The 19,549-nt window shown below is 41.4% G+C and overlaps 2 protein-coding genes across 2 annotated transcripts in view; one reads left to right on the top strand and one right to left on the bottom strand.

Moving 5' to 3' along the window:
* Positions 1–15,183, bottom strand: part of STX8 (syntaxin 8) — a 239,952-nt gene extending 224,769 nt beyond the window's left edge. Inside the window, exons 1-3 of the mRNA XM_059998072.1 lie at positions 15,068–15,183; positions 8,085–8,184; positions 2,797–2,891 (exon numbers count right to left, since the gene is read on the bottom strand). Coding sequence (XP_059854055.1) covers positions 2,797–2,891; positions 8,085–8,184; positions 15,068–15,084 — 212 coding nt within the window. The 5' untranslated portion in view covers positions 15,085–15,183. The remainder of the gene's footprint in view (positions 1–2,796; positions 2,892–8,084; positions 8,185–15,067) is intronic.
* Positions 15,184–15,879: 696 nt separating this feature from the next.
* Positions 15,880–19,549, top strand: part of CFAP52 (cilia and flagella associated protein 52) — a 33,759-nt gene continuing 30,089 nt past the window's right edge. The window contains exon 1 of the mRNA XM_059997943.1: positions 15,880–16,014. Within this exon, the coding sequence (XP_059853926.1) occupies positions 15,936–16,014 (79 nt within the window). The 5' untranslated portion in view covers positions 15,880–15,935. The remainder of the gene's footprint in view (positions 16,015–19,549) is intronic.

Here is a 19,549-nt window from a genome sequence, read left to right on the forward strand (position 1 = left end):
TCAGCAATTTTCAACTCTCTGGCTGCAGGACTTTCAATTATGAATTGCAAGTTAACCAATTCGAAAGCACGCCACTTTCATTTTCACATTTATTCTCGCCAGAGAAAAATACTTTTTCAGGAAAGAGCAGTAACATCTTAGGCCTAACCTCCCAGAATTTAACTGTTTGGAAGGCATTTTCATAGGACTTATCTTTCTGGCAACTCCTAGCGTTCTCTGGAAAACTTCACGAATGCAGAAAGGCATAAATTTATTAAGTAAGGTACCATAAACTCAACTACCCAACACAGTAAGGAAATGTGGCTTTCAAATATTCACGTTAAAAAAGTCACCCAACATTAATTATGCCTCAAGAAAAAGGATTAAAAAGTCACTCTCCCGGCGATTTATGGACACAAATTTTTCTAAGAATTACAACATCATAAAGTATACCTAATAAACCACAGTGAAGACTGTTTAATCTTTCTGATGATTAAGAAGGGTCTTGAGGATTTGCATTATAAACAAGATTTGTCTTGGCATTACAGCAACATGCCAAGCAGTAGGGAACTCTAGTTAAAGACAGGCCACGTGACAGTGGACTGTATTCTATCACTGAAGTAGAATTCAGCTTTTAAACAAGTGGCTTTGGGTTCAGACAGCCCTGCGTTGGAATCCTAGCTTTCCATTTCTTAGCAGTGGGGTCTGGGCAAGTTACTTAAGCTCTTAAATATTCTTCTCCTCGGTGTGAAAAAATTTCCTCTGCTGCAATGCTGTCCTTTCTTTCCAACTTCATCAGTGACTTGAGGTGCAAGTTTGCTTTGGCCTCAGTACCTCTTTTGTAAAGGTTCAGCTGCCTCCTTTCCATTCTATCTAAGAAATGGTCTCCCTGAAAATACAGAGCTTTATGAGCGCCCCCATGGGGTGGATTATCTGAATTCCATCCCTAGTTTTGGTTGCAGTTGCAGTAGAAATAGACCCAATTATTTGAAAAAAATTATTACATTTTAAAGAAAGCTGTTATATTCCAGACGAGTTTTTGATTTCTCCTGGGAAATTCTAAATTATTCACATGATGGTCCTTAAATATTTTCATAAATATTTCATATTTTCAGAGTATTTAATACCTCTGGTGTTTTCAAATGCCTGGTGTTTCATTCAGCAAATTCTGAGATCACCACAAAACCAGAGTCTATGAAATTTCAAAATATGGTCAGACTGCAAGCATTTAGAAAAATAAAGTCAATTATTACCGTGGCGTGCTTGGTACACCCCATAATTAATAACTAGCAGAAATTATTAATAGAAAAAAGTAAATGTTATTAATTTATATCTTCTTGCCCTATAGGTGTAGCACATAAATATTATAAGATGAATAATAATCAGTTACCTATCAGCAAATAAAGTTATTAATATTACACTGGGAAACAATATTTAACTACGTTTCTAATACATGTGATTTAGGTAATATTAAAATGAGTTTGCACACCTCGATCCCATGTGCAGAATTCCAAGTACTTAGTACTGAAAGTGGAGAGCACAGCTCCACCAACTTGAGGTCTATATATTAAGACTTGTGCATTTTGATAAAATAAAAACTCCTTACATAATAGACTGTGCAGTAACAAATGATGCCAGATGGAGGGTAAAGTTACAAACTAAACATATCAGAATATTCCAACTGTGTTAAAAATAAGGGCCCAATTGTTTACTGAAATTAAACTTATATTTAAAACCTTAGTGTTTTAATAAGTGCACACTGGAAATCATGCAACTATCTAAACCACCCTCCCTGGTGACATACAGTGGTGATACTTGGAGAAAAATATATTTTCAAACATCTTCTATTGTTTTACCTAAAAAGCTATATTCCTACATTTTCCCATGTTTAAAATTGGGCAATAACAACCATTTCCCGAGATACCAAAGTTTGATACAAACTAAAGACAAAAAGGTAAGAGAGGGCCAGTTTGAGGTCAGTTTTAAACTCGGATTTAAAGGATTAGTTTATGTAACAGGTCAAGTGTATTTTCCTAAATTGATCAGATTATGAATTTCTTAAAAAAAGAAAAGAAAGAAAGAAAATATTTTGGCGAGTTCTCTGGTGGTCTAATGGTTAGGACTCCACACTGCCGGGGCCCAGGTCGGATCCCTGGTTAGGGAACTAAGATCCCACAAGCCACTGCATGGCGCGGCCGAAAAAAAAAGAAAGAAATATTTTAATTCTCGACATTGTTGGTGGGAGGCTGAGGTGATGACATAACTTGCTTCAGGCAAGTGTTTCCTACCCCACAAAACTCCCAAAACAGGGGTACTGTCTGGACCTCTAGAACAACAAGGCAAAGAAGTAACATCTCAATCATCTACATAATTGGGGGGAAATGCGTCGTTTCTACTGGTACTGGCTTCTCAGAAAAGAAAACGAATCGTTCAAAACTCTGGGAACTACAGAAGCAGAATCACAATTCAAGGGTGTCATGGAAGTTCTCCTGCTGGACCACCTTCAAGGCAGTCTAGACAGGTAGCAACATGGGGCTCGGTGTCAATACAGCACTGACAGAAAGCATGAGCTTCCCGCACTATTAAGGTTACACCCAACTAAGTTAACTCCTGCCGCGTGTCTTGCATCGCCAGCATATTCACTGTAAAACATGTAACAGACGCTTAAAATAGAAATTGAGATTATAGGCAATATTTTGGAAACCAGGTCTTCCTCAAGCTGTGGAAAAATCTGGGTGGCCCAGATTCCTTCCTTTCTTAAAATAAGACTGCTTGTCCTCCCACTCTAGCAAGAGGTGGAAATGTTTACATGGATACATCTGATGTGTTGACACAGCTCTTAGCAATAAGTCCTTCAAAAGGGCGATCTTTTCCTTCAGTTTCTGCAACAAAGCTCTGATTGTCACGGTAAGCTGAAAAGAAAAGAACACAGCCTGAGAATGCTAGTCCAGAGGTGTGAGGTCTCCTAAAAATATCATGTAAACGCTGCTTTACAAACTATGATTCAATCAAAGAAAGGCTGCAACGACAACCTCAGGGCTGTACGGAATCTTAACAGTCACTTGGGCCAGCCACCCACCTAATGCTCACACCCAGACCTATGACCTGACCAGCTGGTGAGCCGGTCCACACCTGAACCCTGACATTGACTGGAAACTGTCACTATGCCCTCACAATCAGCTGAATTCTGTCCCTTGAGCATCTACCCTCGGATCCTATTTGTCTACCTCGGAGCCATGCAGGAAACTGCATGTCCCCAGTCTTTGTTCACCAGCAAAAGCCCCACGGTTCCCTCAACCATGCTGCAAAGAACAAGACGTCAAGTCCCACTGCCATCCCGGCCACTCCTCCCTAAACACACTGGTACACTTACAACCCATTAAAAAGTTTTATAGCGGGGTGTCCTTTTTATACAAGAGGAGTGTTGACCGCATGGGACTCTTTTTCCAGGAGGTGTGAATTTTCTCCAAGTTACAAACCCAGAGTAAAGTTTTGTTTGTGACTCTAAGTGCTGCCTTTTTAAAGGATGGTGGAGAGGTGGGGAGGAAGCCTCTTAGGAATTTAAAAATATGAAAAATAGAATCGCCCGTGTAAAGTAAACACAGTCGACCGCGGATATAATTGGAGATATGTTTAAAAAGGCACTCTCACAAGTTTGCTACCTTGTTAAAAGAAGCAATTATACAACTGCAGTGGAAGCAGGGGCTCTCTCCTTAGATTAGCAGGGTCACATAAGGAAAATACAGCGCAACAGCAGAGGCTGGCCAAGGGCTACACACATCAAGCAACCCTCAAAGGTCTTACCAGCCAAGAAAAATCTCACCTTAACTATTCTAATACCCCTGGGAACCACAGAAAAACCACCCACAACGTTTATGGGGAAACGCCAAGGAAAGCAGATCCCTCCTCACTCAAGAAGTAAAGAGCAAAACAAACAAACAAATGAACAAAAGAACAACACACACACACACACACACACACACACACACACACACACACACACACACACCAGGTCTAAGAAGAATCTACGAAATTAAAGACCAAAAGCATTCAACAGATGAAAGAATATGTAGCCATTAAAAAGTATGACTGGGGACCTCCCTGGCGGTCCAGTGGTTGACACTCCATGCCTCCAATGCAGAAGGCGCTGGTTCAATCCTTGGTCGAGGAACTAAGATCCCACATGCGGCGCAGCATGGCCAAAAAAAAAAAAAAAAAAAGTATGACTGAAATCTATATTTGTTAACATAGAAAGATACCCATCATAATTTATTAAAAGAAAAAGAAATCAAGTCATAAAAAGAAGTGTCATCCACATAGAGAAAAAACAACCCAGGACCTAAAGACATCAAAACATCAAGGGTAGTTATCTCTAAGGAGTGGGATTTCTTAATATTTTATAAGAAAACTATTACTTTCATAATCAGAAGAAATGTCCCATTATGATAATTTAACAGAAGCTTTCCAAAGCACAGAAAAGGATGGAAAGCCTAATTCATATTTTAAGCTAACACAACCCTGGGAACAAGCGCTGACAGAGATAACAGAAAAAAAGAAACTACTCGCCAATCTCCCTTAAGGATTATAAATGTAAAAGTCTTTAAAAAATTTTAGCAAAGCAAATTCAGAATTACATTAAAAATGACAATATACCATCACCAAGTAGAATTTATCTGAGTAATTTAAGAATAGTTTGATGTTAGAAAATCTAATAATAAAGCTAACAGTGTTAATTACTAAAAACAGACTAAACATATGATTAACACAGCATGGGAGAAATTAATTAAAAACAAAACAAAAACAAAGAAAACTAAAAATCAGTCAGTGCTGCCTTAACTACAATATTATTTAACTTTGGTCTAGAAGTTCTAACCCACATGATAAGACAAGTTAAAGAAATACATAAGGGCTGGACAGAAGGAAATGAAATTATCATTATTTGCAGACGGATAACAGTCTGTTTGGGAAAGTTAAGAGGATCACCTAAAAGATGACTAGAAACAGATGAAGAATTCAGGATGGTGATTAATCACAAAACGAAAAAATCGAGGGCATTCCTAAATTCAAGTAATAGGGAGAACTTTTAAAAATGATTTTAAAACATCATTAACAATATCAACAAAATCTAAAAAAAATCTAGCACAGTGCCTGGTGTATAGTAACTGCAGGAAATACTGCTGATGGAATGAGTGAAAGGAAACACTCAATACTGCAAAAATGTAAATGCTCCCCAGTTTAGTCTATAAATATACTACACATCTACCCAAAATCCTATTTGGAGTCCTTTTATTGGAGAGGAGATGGTAACTGAGGCACAGCACAAAATTCTTTTTTTTTTTTTTTTTTTTTTTTTTTTTTGCGGTATGCGGGCCTCTCACTGTTGTGGCCTCTCCCGCTGCGGAGCACAGGCTCCGGACACACAGGCTCAGCGGCCATGGCTCACAGGCCCAGCCACTCCGCGGCATGTGGGATCTTCCCGGACCGGGGCACGAACCCGTGTCCCCTGCATCGGCAGGCGGACTCTCAACCACTGCGCCACCAGGGAAGCCCCCCAAAATTCTTTTCAATAAAGCTATGCAAAATTGCTCTAAAAGGAGGATAAATGAAGGGAAATATAGAAAGATCATGGATATGTGTAACTAAGGGGGCCTTAAACAACTAGATATTAAATCTTTACAAAAAACTACAAGAGTATGATGCTGGCAGTTACCAATGGCTTCATTAGTGCAACAGAACAGAAGGTCCAGAAACAGTGCAGTTGTGTAAGAACTTAGTGAATGAAATATGGACTATTTCATATTTGGGGGGGATTAATGATTTAGCAAATGGGAAAAAATTAGATGCCTACAATACACGAAATGAATTTCAAATATTATAAAGACTTATGTGTTTTAAAAAAAGATAAAAAAGAGGAAAATTTAGATTATTAGGCAAAGTACTTCTATAATCCCTGGGTGTGAAAGGCCTTTCTAAGCAGTATCTCCCCTTCTCCTATAAGAAAAGGCCATAAATAAAAAGTGATAATTTCAAATAAAATTTTTTAAAAGTGTATACATATATTTTAAAGTCATTTATAAAATCAAAATCCAAATTAATAGAAAAAATATTTGTACCAAATATGCCAGATCAAAGCTTAATCAAAGCTCAGTTAACATATATATAAGGAACACTTGGAAATTAAGAAATAATAAGCTAGGTTAAGGACATGTATATAACAGGCAATTCATAAAGGAAGAAATACAAACATCCAATAAATACATGAAAAGATGTTCAATGGCATAAGTGATTTTAAGAATGCATATTGGGCTTCCCTGGTGGCGCACTGGTTGAGAGTCCGCCTGCCGATGTAGGGGACACGGGTTCGTGCCCCGGTCCGGGAAGATCCCGCATGCCGCGGAGCGGCTGGGCCCGTGAGCCATGGCCGCTGAGCCTGCGCGTCCGGAGCCTGTGCTCCGCAACGGGAGAGGCCACAACAGTGAGAGGCCCACTTACGGCAAAAAAAAAAAAAAAAAAAGAAATATCAAATCACTATGCTGTATACCCAAAACTAATATAATATTGTAAGTCAATTATGCTTCAATTAAAAAAATGAAGACACTAAAATATTTTATCTCACTTATATAAGGTTGGCAAAAATTCAGAGAATTGACAGCGCCCTCTGCTGGCCAGGCTGTGAAGCCAAAGGTGACAACTCCCGTGGAGGGGAATTTGGCAACAGGTAAAAAAAAAATCACATATGCCCTGGTTCTGAGAATTCACCCTTAAAAGAACCTCCACAAATACAAATACAAAAAAAAAAAAAAAAAAAAATCACAAAGCTATTTATTGCAGCATTATTCATAACTGCAAAAGACTGGAAACACTCTAAATGCCCATTCTTAGGAGACAGGTTAATGAACTAGAGTATACACAATAGAGGACTATAAGGCCCAAAGAAAAACTGAGAAGATCTCAGTGCATTAATATCTCTATCATATATTATCAAGTGAAAAGAGCAAGATACAAAAGAGTAACTTTTGTGTCAAAGGAACAGAAATGAGAATACACACACACACACACACACCTGAATGCCTACTTCTGCAAGAAGTCACACAGGAAGAATAAATGAGAAATTAATTTTAAAAAAGGTTACCTCTAAGAAGCAGGTGAAGAAGGCATGGAAAAGAGTGGGATGGGGACAAGACTTTGAGTATACCTTTGTATATAATATTGACTTCTGAACTATGTAAATGTTCTACATATTAAAAATTGTATCAGCAAGGGTAGGGAAGAAAAGCAAACCCTGAAAATGAATATCAATAGATACAAAGGAGAGCATAAGACACAGAAAAAAAAGAAACAATTCTAATAGCTTTAGAACAGAATAACCTCAGTATCCTTAGGGGGATATTCTAAATTTAAAAAAAATAATAATAAAGACACAAACTCAAACTTTACTTATTGTCTGTAGTGGCCCTTGTGTAATGATTCTGAAACTACTTTCTGTAAACTCTAAGAGAGACCAAATGAGCAAAAACATATCAATGCTTCTGGAAACCTGGGTTCTCACTGCAGGAGAAGGAAGGAAAATACTAATTTAGAATGGGGAAGTTACAAAGAAACCTGTGAATGTTGGATTAGAATCAAAAGTATTGGCATGGACTCACGGTTTTCTAAAAACCATATATCCTCGCCAAATCCCACCATTGTTTTTTACAGCCCACAAGCGAAGGATGATTTTTTACATTTTTAAATGTAAAATGTAAAAAACCAAAAAAGTTTATTATCCTTTTGTCGAGAATGGGTACTCAAAGAGGTGAGAACTTGGCCTCTTGTCCTGCAAAGCCTGACAGATTTACCATCTGGGGGAAAGTGTGCCAACCTTGGAACTACACTATGAAATTGTTAGAAACTTTTTAAGGTAAAGTAGGAGAAATTATAGAGATGTCATGCTTCATTTAGTCCTAGTGATTAAATAACTATTAACTGATTGGTTGTAATGTCAATTCGACATGTGTAAGCATAAAGGCCATTATACACACACATACACACAGAGTCAGAAAGGGGAGGGTTTTCAGACCTCAGAGCTCAAACAAATCATTTGAAGTACTCATTCCTGGTCTTACCTTGGTTGTATTTTCACCATTTCTTTCATACTGATTTCGTTGTTGAATTTTCTCAGCAATCTCTTGTGCAATTTGGCAGGTAGAATCGTAGGTGGAGAACCTGCATCAAAGTCATAAAGGGAGAAAAATGTTGAAGGTTCTTTAAAGGAAATTTCTGCATAATCTAAGTTTCCGTTTGTAATTCTGAAATGCAAACAGTCACAAATGCAAACAGGAAGGGAGGATGGTAATTGTAACAGTAATGGCAACAGGGGTTGAATGGTACTTAGTACAGGCTGGGCTCAATTCTGAAAGCTTCCTTTGTAATAACTCACTTAATCCACACAAGAACACTGGGAGGTGGGTCACCATCCCCATCATACATGTGAGAAAATGAGGCACAAAGAGGTAGAGCGACTTGCCCTATGGGTACCACCAGCTGCAAACCAAGGCTGCCTGGCCCTGAGCCTCTGCTCCTAGCCACTGTGCTATCTGACCGCTGATAAAGCATACAGATTCGTTCATTCACAAAACATTCAGCAAACATTTCTGGAGGGCCGCCTCTGTGCTGAGTACTGCTCCAGGCACTGGAGAATAGAGCAGGGAACAAAATGGACGAAGTCCCTGCTTTCAAGGAGTTTAGCGAAGGGAGAAAGGCATCAAACAAACCAAAACATAGTATGTCAAGTGTTGCTATGGGCTAAGAAGGAAAATAAAGCTGGATAAAGGGATGGAGAGTGGCAGGCCAGGTGAGCAGCTATTTGGGGAAGAGCTACACAGATCAGCAGGTAAGACGATGCTCTGGGGTCAAAGGACACACACCCACCTGACTCCTAAGCTTACCAGAATTCTCTCAAAGCAGGTCCTGAGCTTCTATTTGTTATTCAACAGTGTTGGGGGTTTTGAAGGATTCACAATCAATCCCCAATAGTCCCTTATTTTTTCCTTCGCTTACAGCCTTTTTATCTGTTTTACAGAAAATACTTAAGTGTGTACACACATTTCATCTCTCCTAAAGGCAGGGACTATGAATATACGATGAACCTATTTTCCAGGAGTGCCCAGTAAAAAATATTAAAATCTGCTGTTTAACCTAATGTTAAACACCAAGGCGGGAAAGCCACGGGGTGGGGTGGGGATGGTGGTGTGCTGAATTGGGCGATTGGGAATGACATGTGCACGCTGATGTGTATAAAATTGATGACTAATAACAACCTGCTGTATAAAAAAATAAATACAATTAAATTAAAAAATTAAAAAAAAACTAATACTAAACTTTCTTTGGGTTATTTGTATGGAAATATGTTAATATAAATGTTTCAGACATTACATGAAATTCCTAAAAATCTTATATGTTCTGGTATAATGTTATAAGTCATAATTCTAGTTATTACTTTAAAATGTATATCTCAGAAATAACTAAATTTCCTTGTCAATTGCATTATTATGAACTTTCATCAAATCTTTACCCGTGGTCATTTTTAAGTCTTTTGTCATTTACAGACAGTTCTGGGTGTACTCTGATGCTTTTGCCAAAATGTTCCTATAAAAGGGTTTCATCTTCAAGGAATTCATGGAAAAGACTCTGACAAGTACAGGTTTCTGGTAACTGACTATACGGCTGAACTGAATGAATAAGCATTTTCAGAACTCTAATGGAAAACTGATGAACTCATAAAAGTGCTAACAAAAGATCAAGATGAAAAAAGAATTAATTACATGGGACTGAGTGAACTGATGAGGATGGTTATAATTTTTGTGACTTTCTGTTTGAATAAAAAAAAATGTTACGTAAATTTATGTAAAAAGAACTTAATGTAAAACAACGCCACTCTTCTCACTTATTTTCTCTTGTTTTGAAAAATATAGATATTTTCTGTTAAAAACATGATTTATACTGACATGTAATAGGTTGATTATTGTTATTATAAATGAATTAATAAATATTTTTAAGTTTCAAAAAAATATTAAAATCTGTTTAACCTAATGTTCCAATTTTTGTCTGAAAAAATAAGCAATCCATTTCTTAAAATCTCTGAATTCCCACATATCACTTGAACAATGAGGGGACCTGGCAAATGTCTTTGAATGAAGGAAAAATAAACAATCTCCAGTCGTTTCCCTTAGGAGTCTTACTACAGTAATTACAGCTATGGCTAACAACTGAGTATCTGATCTGGGCCAGGTCCTATGCTAAGAGCTGTACATTTTAAATTTAATAAGGATCCGATGAGGTAGTGTAACTGAGCAGAACCCTATGGGGCCTTCCTGGAACAGACCCCCATCCCCTTGTCCTCCTCCTGCCTCTCGTCTATAGAAAAGCTTTAGTCTCCTAGGGCTTCCCTGAGTTCCAAAGAGTAAATTTAATCAGAGAAGTGAGAAGCAGGAAAACAGTCAAGCAAAACAAAATAATAATAGTTTAGCCACTAAAGTCAAGGACCTTTGGTTACTCCTCAAGGGCTGTAGATAATATTCTGAGCCGTGTCCTTTGAGCTGCTTTGCAGATACCGAAACCCCCGCCGGGTGGGAGAAGTAACTGTATGCTGCCCAAAAGGCACGTAGACCCCAGACCAACGGGAAACAGAAAGTGACTCCCAATTACCCCTCCACCAACCAATCAGAAGAGTGTCCACGAGCTGATCACGACCCCACAAAGCCCCTCCCTCACCCGTTTTTTTTTTTTTTTTTTTTTTTTTTTGCGGTACGCGGGCCTCTCCCTGTTGTGGCCTCTCCCGTCGCGGAGCGCAGGCTCAGTGGCCATGGCTCACGGGCCCAGCCGCCCCACGGCATGTGCGATCTTCCCGGACCGGGGCACGAACCCGTGTCTCCCGCATCGGCAGGCAGACTCTCAACCACTGCGCCACCAGGGAAGCCTCCCACCCCACCCCCCCCCCCCCCCCCCCGCCCTGTCTTTAAAAACCTTTCCCTGAAGGCCGTCAGGGAATTCAGATGTTTTAAGCACTAGCACTAGACTCCTTGCTTGGTGCTCTGCGATAAACGCTGCACTTTCCTTCACCACAACATTGTATCAGTAGATTGGCTTTGCTGCATGCCGGCGAGTCAACCCAAGTTTGGTTCGCTAACAGTAGGATCCTTGGCAACTCACCGCTATAATCTAAAGTAGCATCATTCATATACATATATTCATGCATCCCAAAAGACAGCAGGTGATATAAGACAATTAAGAAAGTAGGAGGGGAGACTTCCCTGGTGGTCCAGTGGTTGAGAATCCGCCTTCCAACGCAGGGGATGCGGGTGCGACCCCTGGTCAGGAAATTAAGATCCCACATGCCGTGGGGAAGCTAAGCCCGTGGGCCAACAACTAAGACGTGAGGCAGCCAAAAGTAAATACATAAATATTAAAAAAAAAAAAGAAAGAAAGAAAGAAAAAGAAAGTAGGAGGGAGGCTGATAAGAAAAACTGGGTCCTGGTCTCAGCTTTGCCACATTTTCCTCTTTTTCCCTGCATGTTGTCATCTATGAAAAGAGGTTGGTCTGGCTCTGTGGTCCCAGACCACACGTATGAAAATCAATAACAAGGTACAACACACCTCCTGCCAAACGCGGAGTATAAATGGCGAGTGCATATTTCCGGAGCTCGGAAATGAGAGAAATTACTGTTGGCCGAGACAGATCTGATAAGGCTGGGCCACGAGGTTACACCTTGGGCTGAACCACAAGGTCAAAGCAGGCCTCTCACTCCCACAAGAGGGAGGAGCACATTCTAGACGAGGTGAGAGGCACAGGGAACAAGCAAAGATGAAAGGGAGGGTAGGAGCCTGGCACGGTCGGCTGAGTGGTGGTCCTGGGTAGGAGGGTAAAGTATAAAATGGTACTGATGAGTCGAAGCTAGTTTCTGCAGAGCCTTGAACAGCAGGACAAGCTTTGACTTTTAGCAGAGAATTTGAGAGGTGCAGGGGATACTTGTACACATAGAGTGAGGCCCGGAAGAGGTTACACGAAACGCTGATGCCCAAACCCCAGATGTCTTCCTCATCATCCTCACGCTTTCATTTGAGCTCTGAAGAGCATTTCTGAAGCTTTGCTACACAGTTGAATCACCAGAGAAGACCTAAAAAAAAAAAAAAAAAAATCCCGGCTCCTACCCCAGGCATCATTCTGATTGAATTGGCAGGGGGTTTGACCTGGACGTGAGGAGTTGTAAAGTTCCCCAGGTGATTTCAATCTGTAGCAAAGCTTGCGAACCGCTGGCCTAGCTGTAATGGGCAACCTCATGATGGAATCAAGCACACAGGTACCTAAAATACTAGTTTAGGAAAAGTAACCTGAACTCCACGTACATAAATCATTGGGGGGATGAGAGAAGAGTGGCTAGAGATCAGTAGAAGACTTCTCCAGCCATTCAACGCAGTAACCAGCCACCAATATTTACTCTCTGTAAGCCATAAGGCTATAAAGGATTGGGCTACGGCAGAAAAGAAAAGAAAAAAAAATACTGGAGATCAGTGAACAATCTGATAGGAAGAGTGAGGAAAAAGGAGATGATTAGAGTTTTTAGGCCCAAGAGGATGGTGATGCCATGACAGAGGCTGTGGAACTGGAACAGAGAGAAAAAAGTGGTAAAGCTGATTAACTTTAGCAAAGAACCCATTCAGAGACAGTCACCACCGGCTGTTTCTATTACACAGTGAGCTTACCACTGGCTTTGATATGCCATTAAGAGAGTGACAGCCATATTCCATTTCTAAACAGTAGAACGCTACTCAGGAGTAAAGCATCACTGAGCTATGCTATTTCAATAGCAGGAGAGCAAAGCTGTAGTCAAGTCTGTTTTATAGATTTTTCCAAGTCCTATTCCATACTCCTTTCTGCTCCCGTGAGCAGCAACCTACTTTGCAAGGAAGCTGACCTAGCACAGCACAGTCCCTCATTGTTTCACTTTCAACAAATGAGAAAGCTGCTGAGTCAAACTACTTGAGAGGAACAGGAGAACTTATCAGCGCTTTTTCAACATTAACTGTGGAAGAGGCCCAGGGTTCAGTGATAGCTTCTACCAACCTAAATGGATACCCTGGGGCCTCTACCTTATTGCTAAGCTTTATTTCCTACCTTATGTGTAAAATGAGGGAGTTAGCTTCCAGGAAGTGGAAGGCAACTTAGCCCTTGGACCCAGTAGTTCCACTTCTAGGGAGTGAGTCAAGGAAATCAGAGATGGAACAAAAGGGCAGTCTTTGTAATTAAAAAAAAATAAAACCCAAAAAATCCCTAACATTTTTTAAAGGGTACAAAGAGGGGAATGATTAAATCATAGTGCATCATGGTCATTCATATGATGCACTATTAAGCACCATTAAAATTGTGTCTTCAGGGCTTCCCTGGTGGCGCAGTGGTTGGGAGTCCGCCTGCCGATGCAGGGGACACGGGTTCGTGCCCCGGTCCGGGAAGATCCCACATGCTGCGGAGCGGCTGGGCCCATGAGCCATGGCCGCTGAGCCTGCGCGTCTGGAGCCTGTGCTCCGCAACGGGAGAGGCCACAACAGTGAGAGGCCCGTGTACCGCAAAAAAAAAAAAAAATTGTGTTTTCAGTGAATATTTAATGATATGGAGGAATGTTCCCTGTTTTGTAAAATATACAGGGGTGTGTGTGTATGTATACACACATATATATTATACAAAGTAATAAATTCATTTTAAAAATCAACAGTGCCAGGCTTCCCTGGTGGTGCAGTGGTTGAGAATCCGCCTGTCAATGCAGGAGACACGGGTTCGAGCCCTGGTCCGGGAAGATCCCACATGCCGCGGAGCAACTAAGCCCGTGCACCGCAACTACTGAGCCTGCGCTCTAGGGCCCACGAGCCACAACTACTGAAGCCCGTGCCTAGAGCCCGTGCTCTGCAACAAGAGAAGCCACCGCAGTGAGAAGCCCGCGAGTAGCCCCCGCTCGCCACAACCAGAGAAAAGCCCACGCGCAGCAAAAAAGACAGAGCGCAGCCAAAAATTAATTAATTAATTTAAAAAAAATCAACAGTGGCAATTATTCCAAATGATAAGAGTTAAAGATGGGGGTTTTTTCCTTTGCAAATTTTCAATATTTTCTAAATTTTCTATCGGGGTGTTAAAAATATGGTGGAAAAAAATTAGTGTTAAATCAATTAAGCCATTGGCCCAGCTAATCTAGATCCCAGGTAGATTAACTCTGATTTTTCAAAGTTAATCTCTTAATATCCAGACTATCTGCAACTTAAACAATAAACTATGTTACAAGTACTAATATGACATATTCTCCAAAAGAACCGTGTTGAGCTATAGCATTTTTAATTAGTAAACAAAAAGCTCAAGTCCAATACGCTATAGGAATAGGTTCCTCGTATCATAACTTGTGTCTTTCATCATTCAGTCAGTCCTTGGGACTTCACTGTTGAATAAAAGGCCCTTATCACCTATTGTTTTACTGCAGAAGTTGCTGCCATAGAAAGTCTTCGTGGTACTAAAATACCTTATCAACGGCATAATTTCCCTCCCAGATTCCTCTAAGTTTTTTGAAGGGCCCACAAGATCTAGATGCTAGAGCCAACTGGTTACTAACTCGCTGATGACCATGAATTCTGAACCTCGGTTTCTCCACCTGGGAAATAAGAAGGTTCACCAGATACACTGGCGTTCCACAAAAAGGTCACTCCGACTTCACTTTCGCAGGAGTCCAGGGAAGCCTGCATCAGCCATCTCCACAACCACGATGGGCGGGAATCCGGGAGATGCGGCCAAGAAGAGCTAAAGGAATGCTCAGAGATTCGGCACTGGAACTCAGCTCCTCAGGGGTCCGCCGGGTCTCCCGCCCCGGCCACCCCTGTCCAGACCGAGGGTGTCGGGATGCGGCAGAGCCCAGCCCCTCAAACCCCGTCCCCGGCAGCAGGGGAAGGGGCCTTGCTCCCCTCCCCTCATCCCGAAAGGCCTCCAGCCCTAATGCCTAGCGACCGCCCGCTCCCCAGCAGCACGGCCTCCCCCGCGACGGTCCGCGTGCAGCCTCCCTCTCCCCGGGCTCACCAGGGGTCCGGGGCCATGGTGCAGTCTCCACCCACTCCTCGGACACTTCCTGCTCGCAACAGCTGACTACGGCGGCCCGCGCGGCTCACACCCCGCGGCTCGACCCGTGCGCGACGGGAACCTGAAGTTTGCACAGTGAATATACGTACCCCAAGGCCTCCAAACTGTGATGAAGAAAGGAAAGCGCTCCCCCGGGGAACTGTAGGTTGGAGCAATCGGGTCCCACTAAGAGATGCGAACAGTTGGGTGCAATAAAAATAAAATTGTTTTTGAACAAAATCTAAGCATTTTTCCCAGGTAGGTGGGAGCCTCTCAAGACCTCTAGCAGTTACTTAACATTTTATCCTGCTTAAAACAAAAACAAACAAACAAACAAAAAATGGATTGTGGTGATAGTTGCACAACTATATAAATTTACTAAAGCCCACTTTAAGTAAATTCTCTATATAATTTATACCTCAGTATAGTTAAAAAAAAAAACCCTTTTTGTCCTGCTTCAAACAAGGGACCCAAAGAAGTATCAATTATATATTGTCTTATAGCAGCCTTCCCATCAGAGGCAATTCTTCAATTCTTCAATGCCATTAGGTGCTTGATTATATAGTTACCCCAAAGGTCACACACTCTTTACATGGGACAGGAGGGAATTAGTTCTGTGCATTTAGTGCCCCTTAAATTTCCAGAGAAATACTAGAAGGTAGAAAGAACGGCTCTTTCCGTTTGCAAGAGAGCAAAAGGACTCGAACTCCTTCGGCTGGGTTTCAGCGCAGGCGTTGATCTGGCGCGCATGCGCAAGTTCGTTACCACAACGACCGGAAGACGCTGCACCTCTGGAGGCTGAGAGTAACGTGAGCGGAGTCTCCGGGTGATGGAGACCCAAACTTCGCCCAAGGATGAGGTGGCTGAGGTGGCCGAGCTGGAGCTTGAGGCCGTGATCGGATTCAATGGTGAGACCCAGAGCACGTCTGGGTTGGGCGGTTTAGGAACCCCAGGGACACGTAGTGCAAACAGGGAGAGTGAGACCCCAGGTAGCACCTGCAAGGCAGCTTGGGACGCTGGCATGAGCGAAGCACTGGGGACCCAGAGACCTCCTCCTCCCCAAAAGTCTTAGAGAGTCACATTCTCACTCCAAGCCTCAAAGAACGGGATGGGTTTTGCCTAAAAGGAACGAAATGCCTCCTCCTCCTTAAGGATAAGTAAGTGTGACTTGAAAGCCTTCTCCCACTAGTCAGCTCTCCCCTGGCTCTAAGCCCCACACAACCCGCAATACTGCCTGCCCCTCGGTAACCACCTACAGAATCCGTGTAGGCCCCTGGGACCACCTTCTGATGTACTAATGAGAAGGGGCTGGGGGGGGAGGAGGGATTCTAATGGTGAGGATTTCAGTCCACGACAGAAGGCGAAGAGGACGCCAGGGGGAGCTGGAGAGGAGAGATGCTTTGGTCAGAGGAGGCCTGGTTGTTCTGCCTAAATCTGACTTATGACCCCCTCCTATTTGCAACATGAAGGGGGGAAATGCTGTTTGGTTTTCTGAGAAGGATGAAAACAAGCAATGGGTTGCATTTTTTAAAAAGCAAACTTTTTATGGCTGAATAATATTCCATTGTATATATGTGCCACATCTTCTTTATCCATTCATCTGTCGATGGACTATGACTCAGCCATAAAAAGAAACGAAATTGAATTATTTGTACTGAGGTGGATGGACCTAGAGTCTGTCATACAGAGTGAGGTAAGTCAGAAAGAGAGAAACAAATACCGTATGCTAACGCACATATATGTAATCTAAAAAACAAATGGTACTGATGAACCTAGTGGCAGGGCAGGAATAAAGAAGTAGACATAGAGAATGGATTTGAGGACACAGTGGGGAGGGGAAGCTGGGGCAAAGTGAGAGTAGCATTGACATATATACACTACCAAATGTAAAATAGTTAGCTAGTGGGAGGCAGCAGCATAGCACAGGGAGATCAGCTAGGTGCTTTGCAATGACTTAGAGTCATGGGATAGAGGCTCAAGAGGGAGGGGATATATGTATGCATACGGCTGATTGACTTCGTTGTACAACAGAAACTAACACAGTATTGTGAAGCAATAAAGATCTATTTTTTTTAAAAAAGCAAACTTTTAAAAAAGTGCATTGTGATGCCTGAAATCTTTAAAATTGTGGTAATGTGGACACAGAACAATCAATGGCTAAAGTGTTAGCACATTCTAGGACTTGGCTCTTGAGTCTTCGTTTTAGGTTAACAGTCTCTGATAGAAAGTGGGCATTTAGTGCATCCAGATACTGGCCCTCTTTAGAGCTGATCACCAGGTCATTGGTAAAGGATGTGGATGACCTGCTATGAGGGCAAAGGGTCACAATGGTGACCAGCAGAGAGCCCTGCTACTGAATTTGTGCTGTTTTGTGGCACTCAAAGACCAAATATATGGTCAATTATACCTCAGTGTCTCCCATGGCAATTATCTCGGCCTTTCAAAATTGAATAAAATTAATTGAATTGTTTCTACCTTCTTGATTTTGTGACAATTTATATTTTTTCAGAGTCAAATATGCATTTATCTAGAACTACTCTATGCCAAATAGTATGCTGTGCACTGAGAATACAGTGTAATACAGGGGTAAATCCATGGCCATACTTAAGAACAAGAATTTAGAAAATTGGAAAAATACAGCGAAACGGAAAAAAAATCAGCCATCATTGCATTTCCTAAAGATATCACTGTTAAACTTTTGGTATGATCCTTTGAAATATACATTGACATATAAATTTTTTCCACAAAAGTGGTCTCATGCTGATATATTCTCTTATAATCAGATTTTTTTCCACCTAGGATGCCATGCAAATCTTTCCTTAGCAGTAAATATACTCTATGCCATAATTTTAATATAATATTCTGTTACATAGATATGCCCCAATTTATTTAACCAATGTCCTGTTTTTAAAAATTTAGTATAACTTACATTTTTTTGCATTTATTTTTAAATGCTACAAAGAACATCTGCATAGCTAAATCTTTTAACTCTTTAACTTTTTCCTTGGCATAAATTCTGAGTACATCTTAAAGATTTTTGATGTATCCTCCAAATGCCATACAAAATGTATACCAAAAAGACATATATGCGAATGGTTATAGTAGCATTATTTCAAATAGCTAAAAACTACAAGCCAAATGTCCATCAAAAGTAGAAAGGACTAATAAATTGGTATATTCATAGAATGGATTACTCTGAAGCAATGAAAAAGAATGAACTACATACAGAGGGCAGAAAAATCTGTCCGCGGTTGGCAGAACTCACGGATGCCGAGGGCCGACTGTAGTACACACATCTATGTAAGGAACTCGCGCATCCGCGTGTTTTGGTATCCGCGTGTTTTGGTATCCGCGGGGGTCCTGGAGCCAATCCTTCACCGATGCAGAGGGACCACTGTAGTGCTACACGCAACAATGTGGATAGATTTCACAAACATAATGTTGAATGAAAAAAGCCACATGTGAATAGCAATTAAAAAAAAAAATGTTAGGGGCTTCCCTGGTGGCGCAGTGGTTGAGAGTCTGCCTGCCGATGCAGGGGACATGGGTTCGTGCCCTGGTCCGGGAAGATCCCACATGCCGCGGAGCGGCTGGGCCCGTGAGCCATGGCCGCTGAGCCTGCGCGTCCGGAGCCTGTGCTCCGCAACGGGAGAGGCCCCAACAGTGAGAGGCCCACGTACCGCAAAAAAAAAAAAAAAAAAAAAAAAATGTTAAACTACCAAGAAGTAAACAAAATAAATGTGTGAGATCTTTATGAAGAAATATTAGAAATGCCGCCAGGGAGCATAAAAGGAGACTTCATGGAAAAACATACCCTGCTTTTAGAAAGGAAATATAATGTATTATTATAAAAATTGTTTTCCTTAAATTAATCTATACATTTAATGCCACTCCCCTAAATACAAACATGAGTTTTTCAAGTACTCAAGCTGACTTTAAAGTGTATATTGTAAAATAGATATGAAAAATAACCAAAACAATTCTGACCAAAGATGAGTAACAAGGGAGGACTCATGTCTATTTCATATTAGAACATATTACAAAGATTTATAATTGTTGAGGTGGTTCTTGGCAAATATCTGGAGGATTGGGGTCTCACTATGAGAAGTCCTGGGATTCTTCAGCCTGCCAGAGACTTAGAACGAAAACCCCAATTTTTATCTTTACCAAACTTCCGCCCAAGGTAGTGAATTCACGTTCTCCCTATGGCTATGCGCTCACCCAGACAGGCTTCTCCTGCTTCACGTGCTCTGTGCTTATCAGAATTACAGACACTGGACCTAGGTCTGAAGTGAGGTTCCTGGACCAGCAACAGCAACACCAGCATCACTTGGGAGCTTGTCGGAAATGCAGTATCTCGGCCCCTCCCCAGACCTAAAATCAGAATCTGCATTTTAACCGGAGCCCCTGGGGACTTTTATGCACCTTAAAGTTTGAGAAGCT

The sequence above is a fragment of the Delphinus delphis genome, chromosome 19 (assembly GCF_949987515.2).
Source record: "Delphinus delphis chromosome 19, mDelDel1.2, whole genome shotgun sequence".
Lineage (NCBI taxonomy): Eukaryota > Metazoa > Chordata > Mammalia > Artiodactyla > Delphinidae > Delphinus > Delphinus delphis.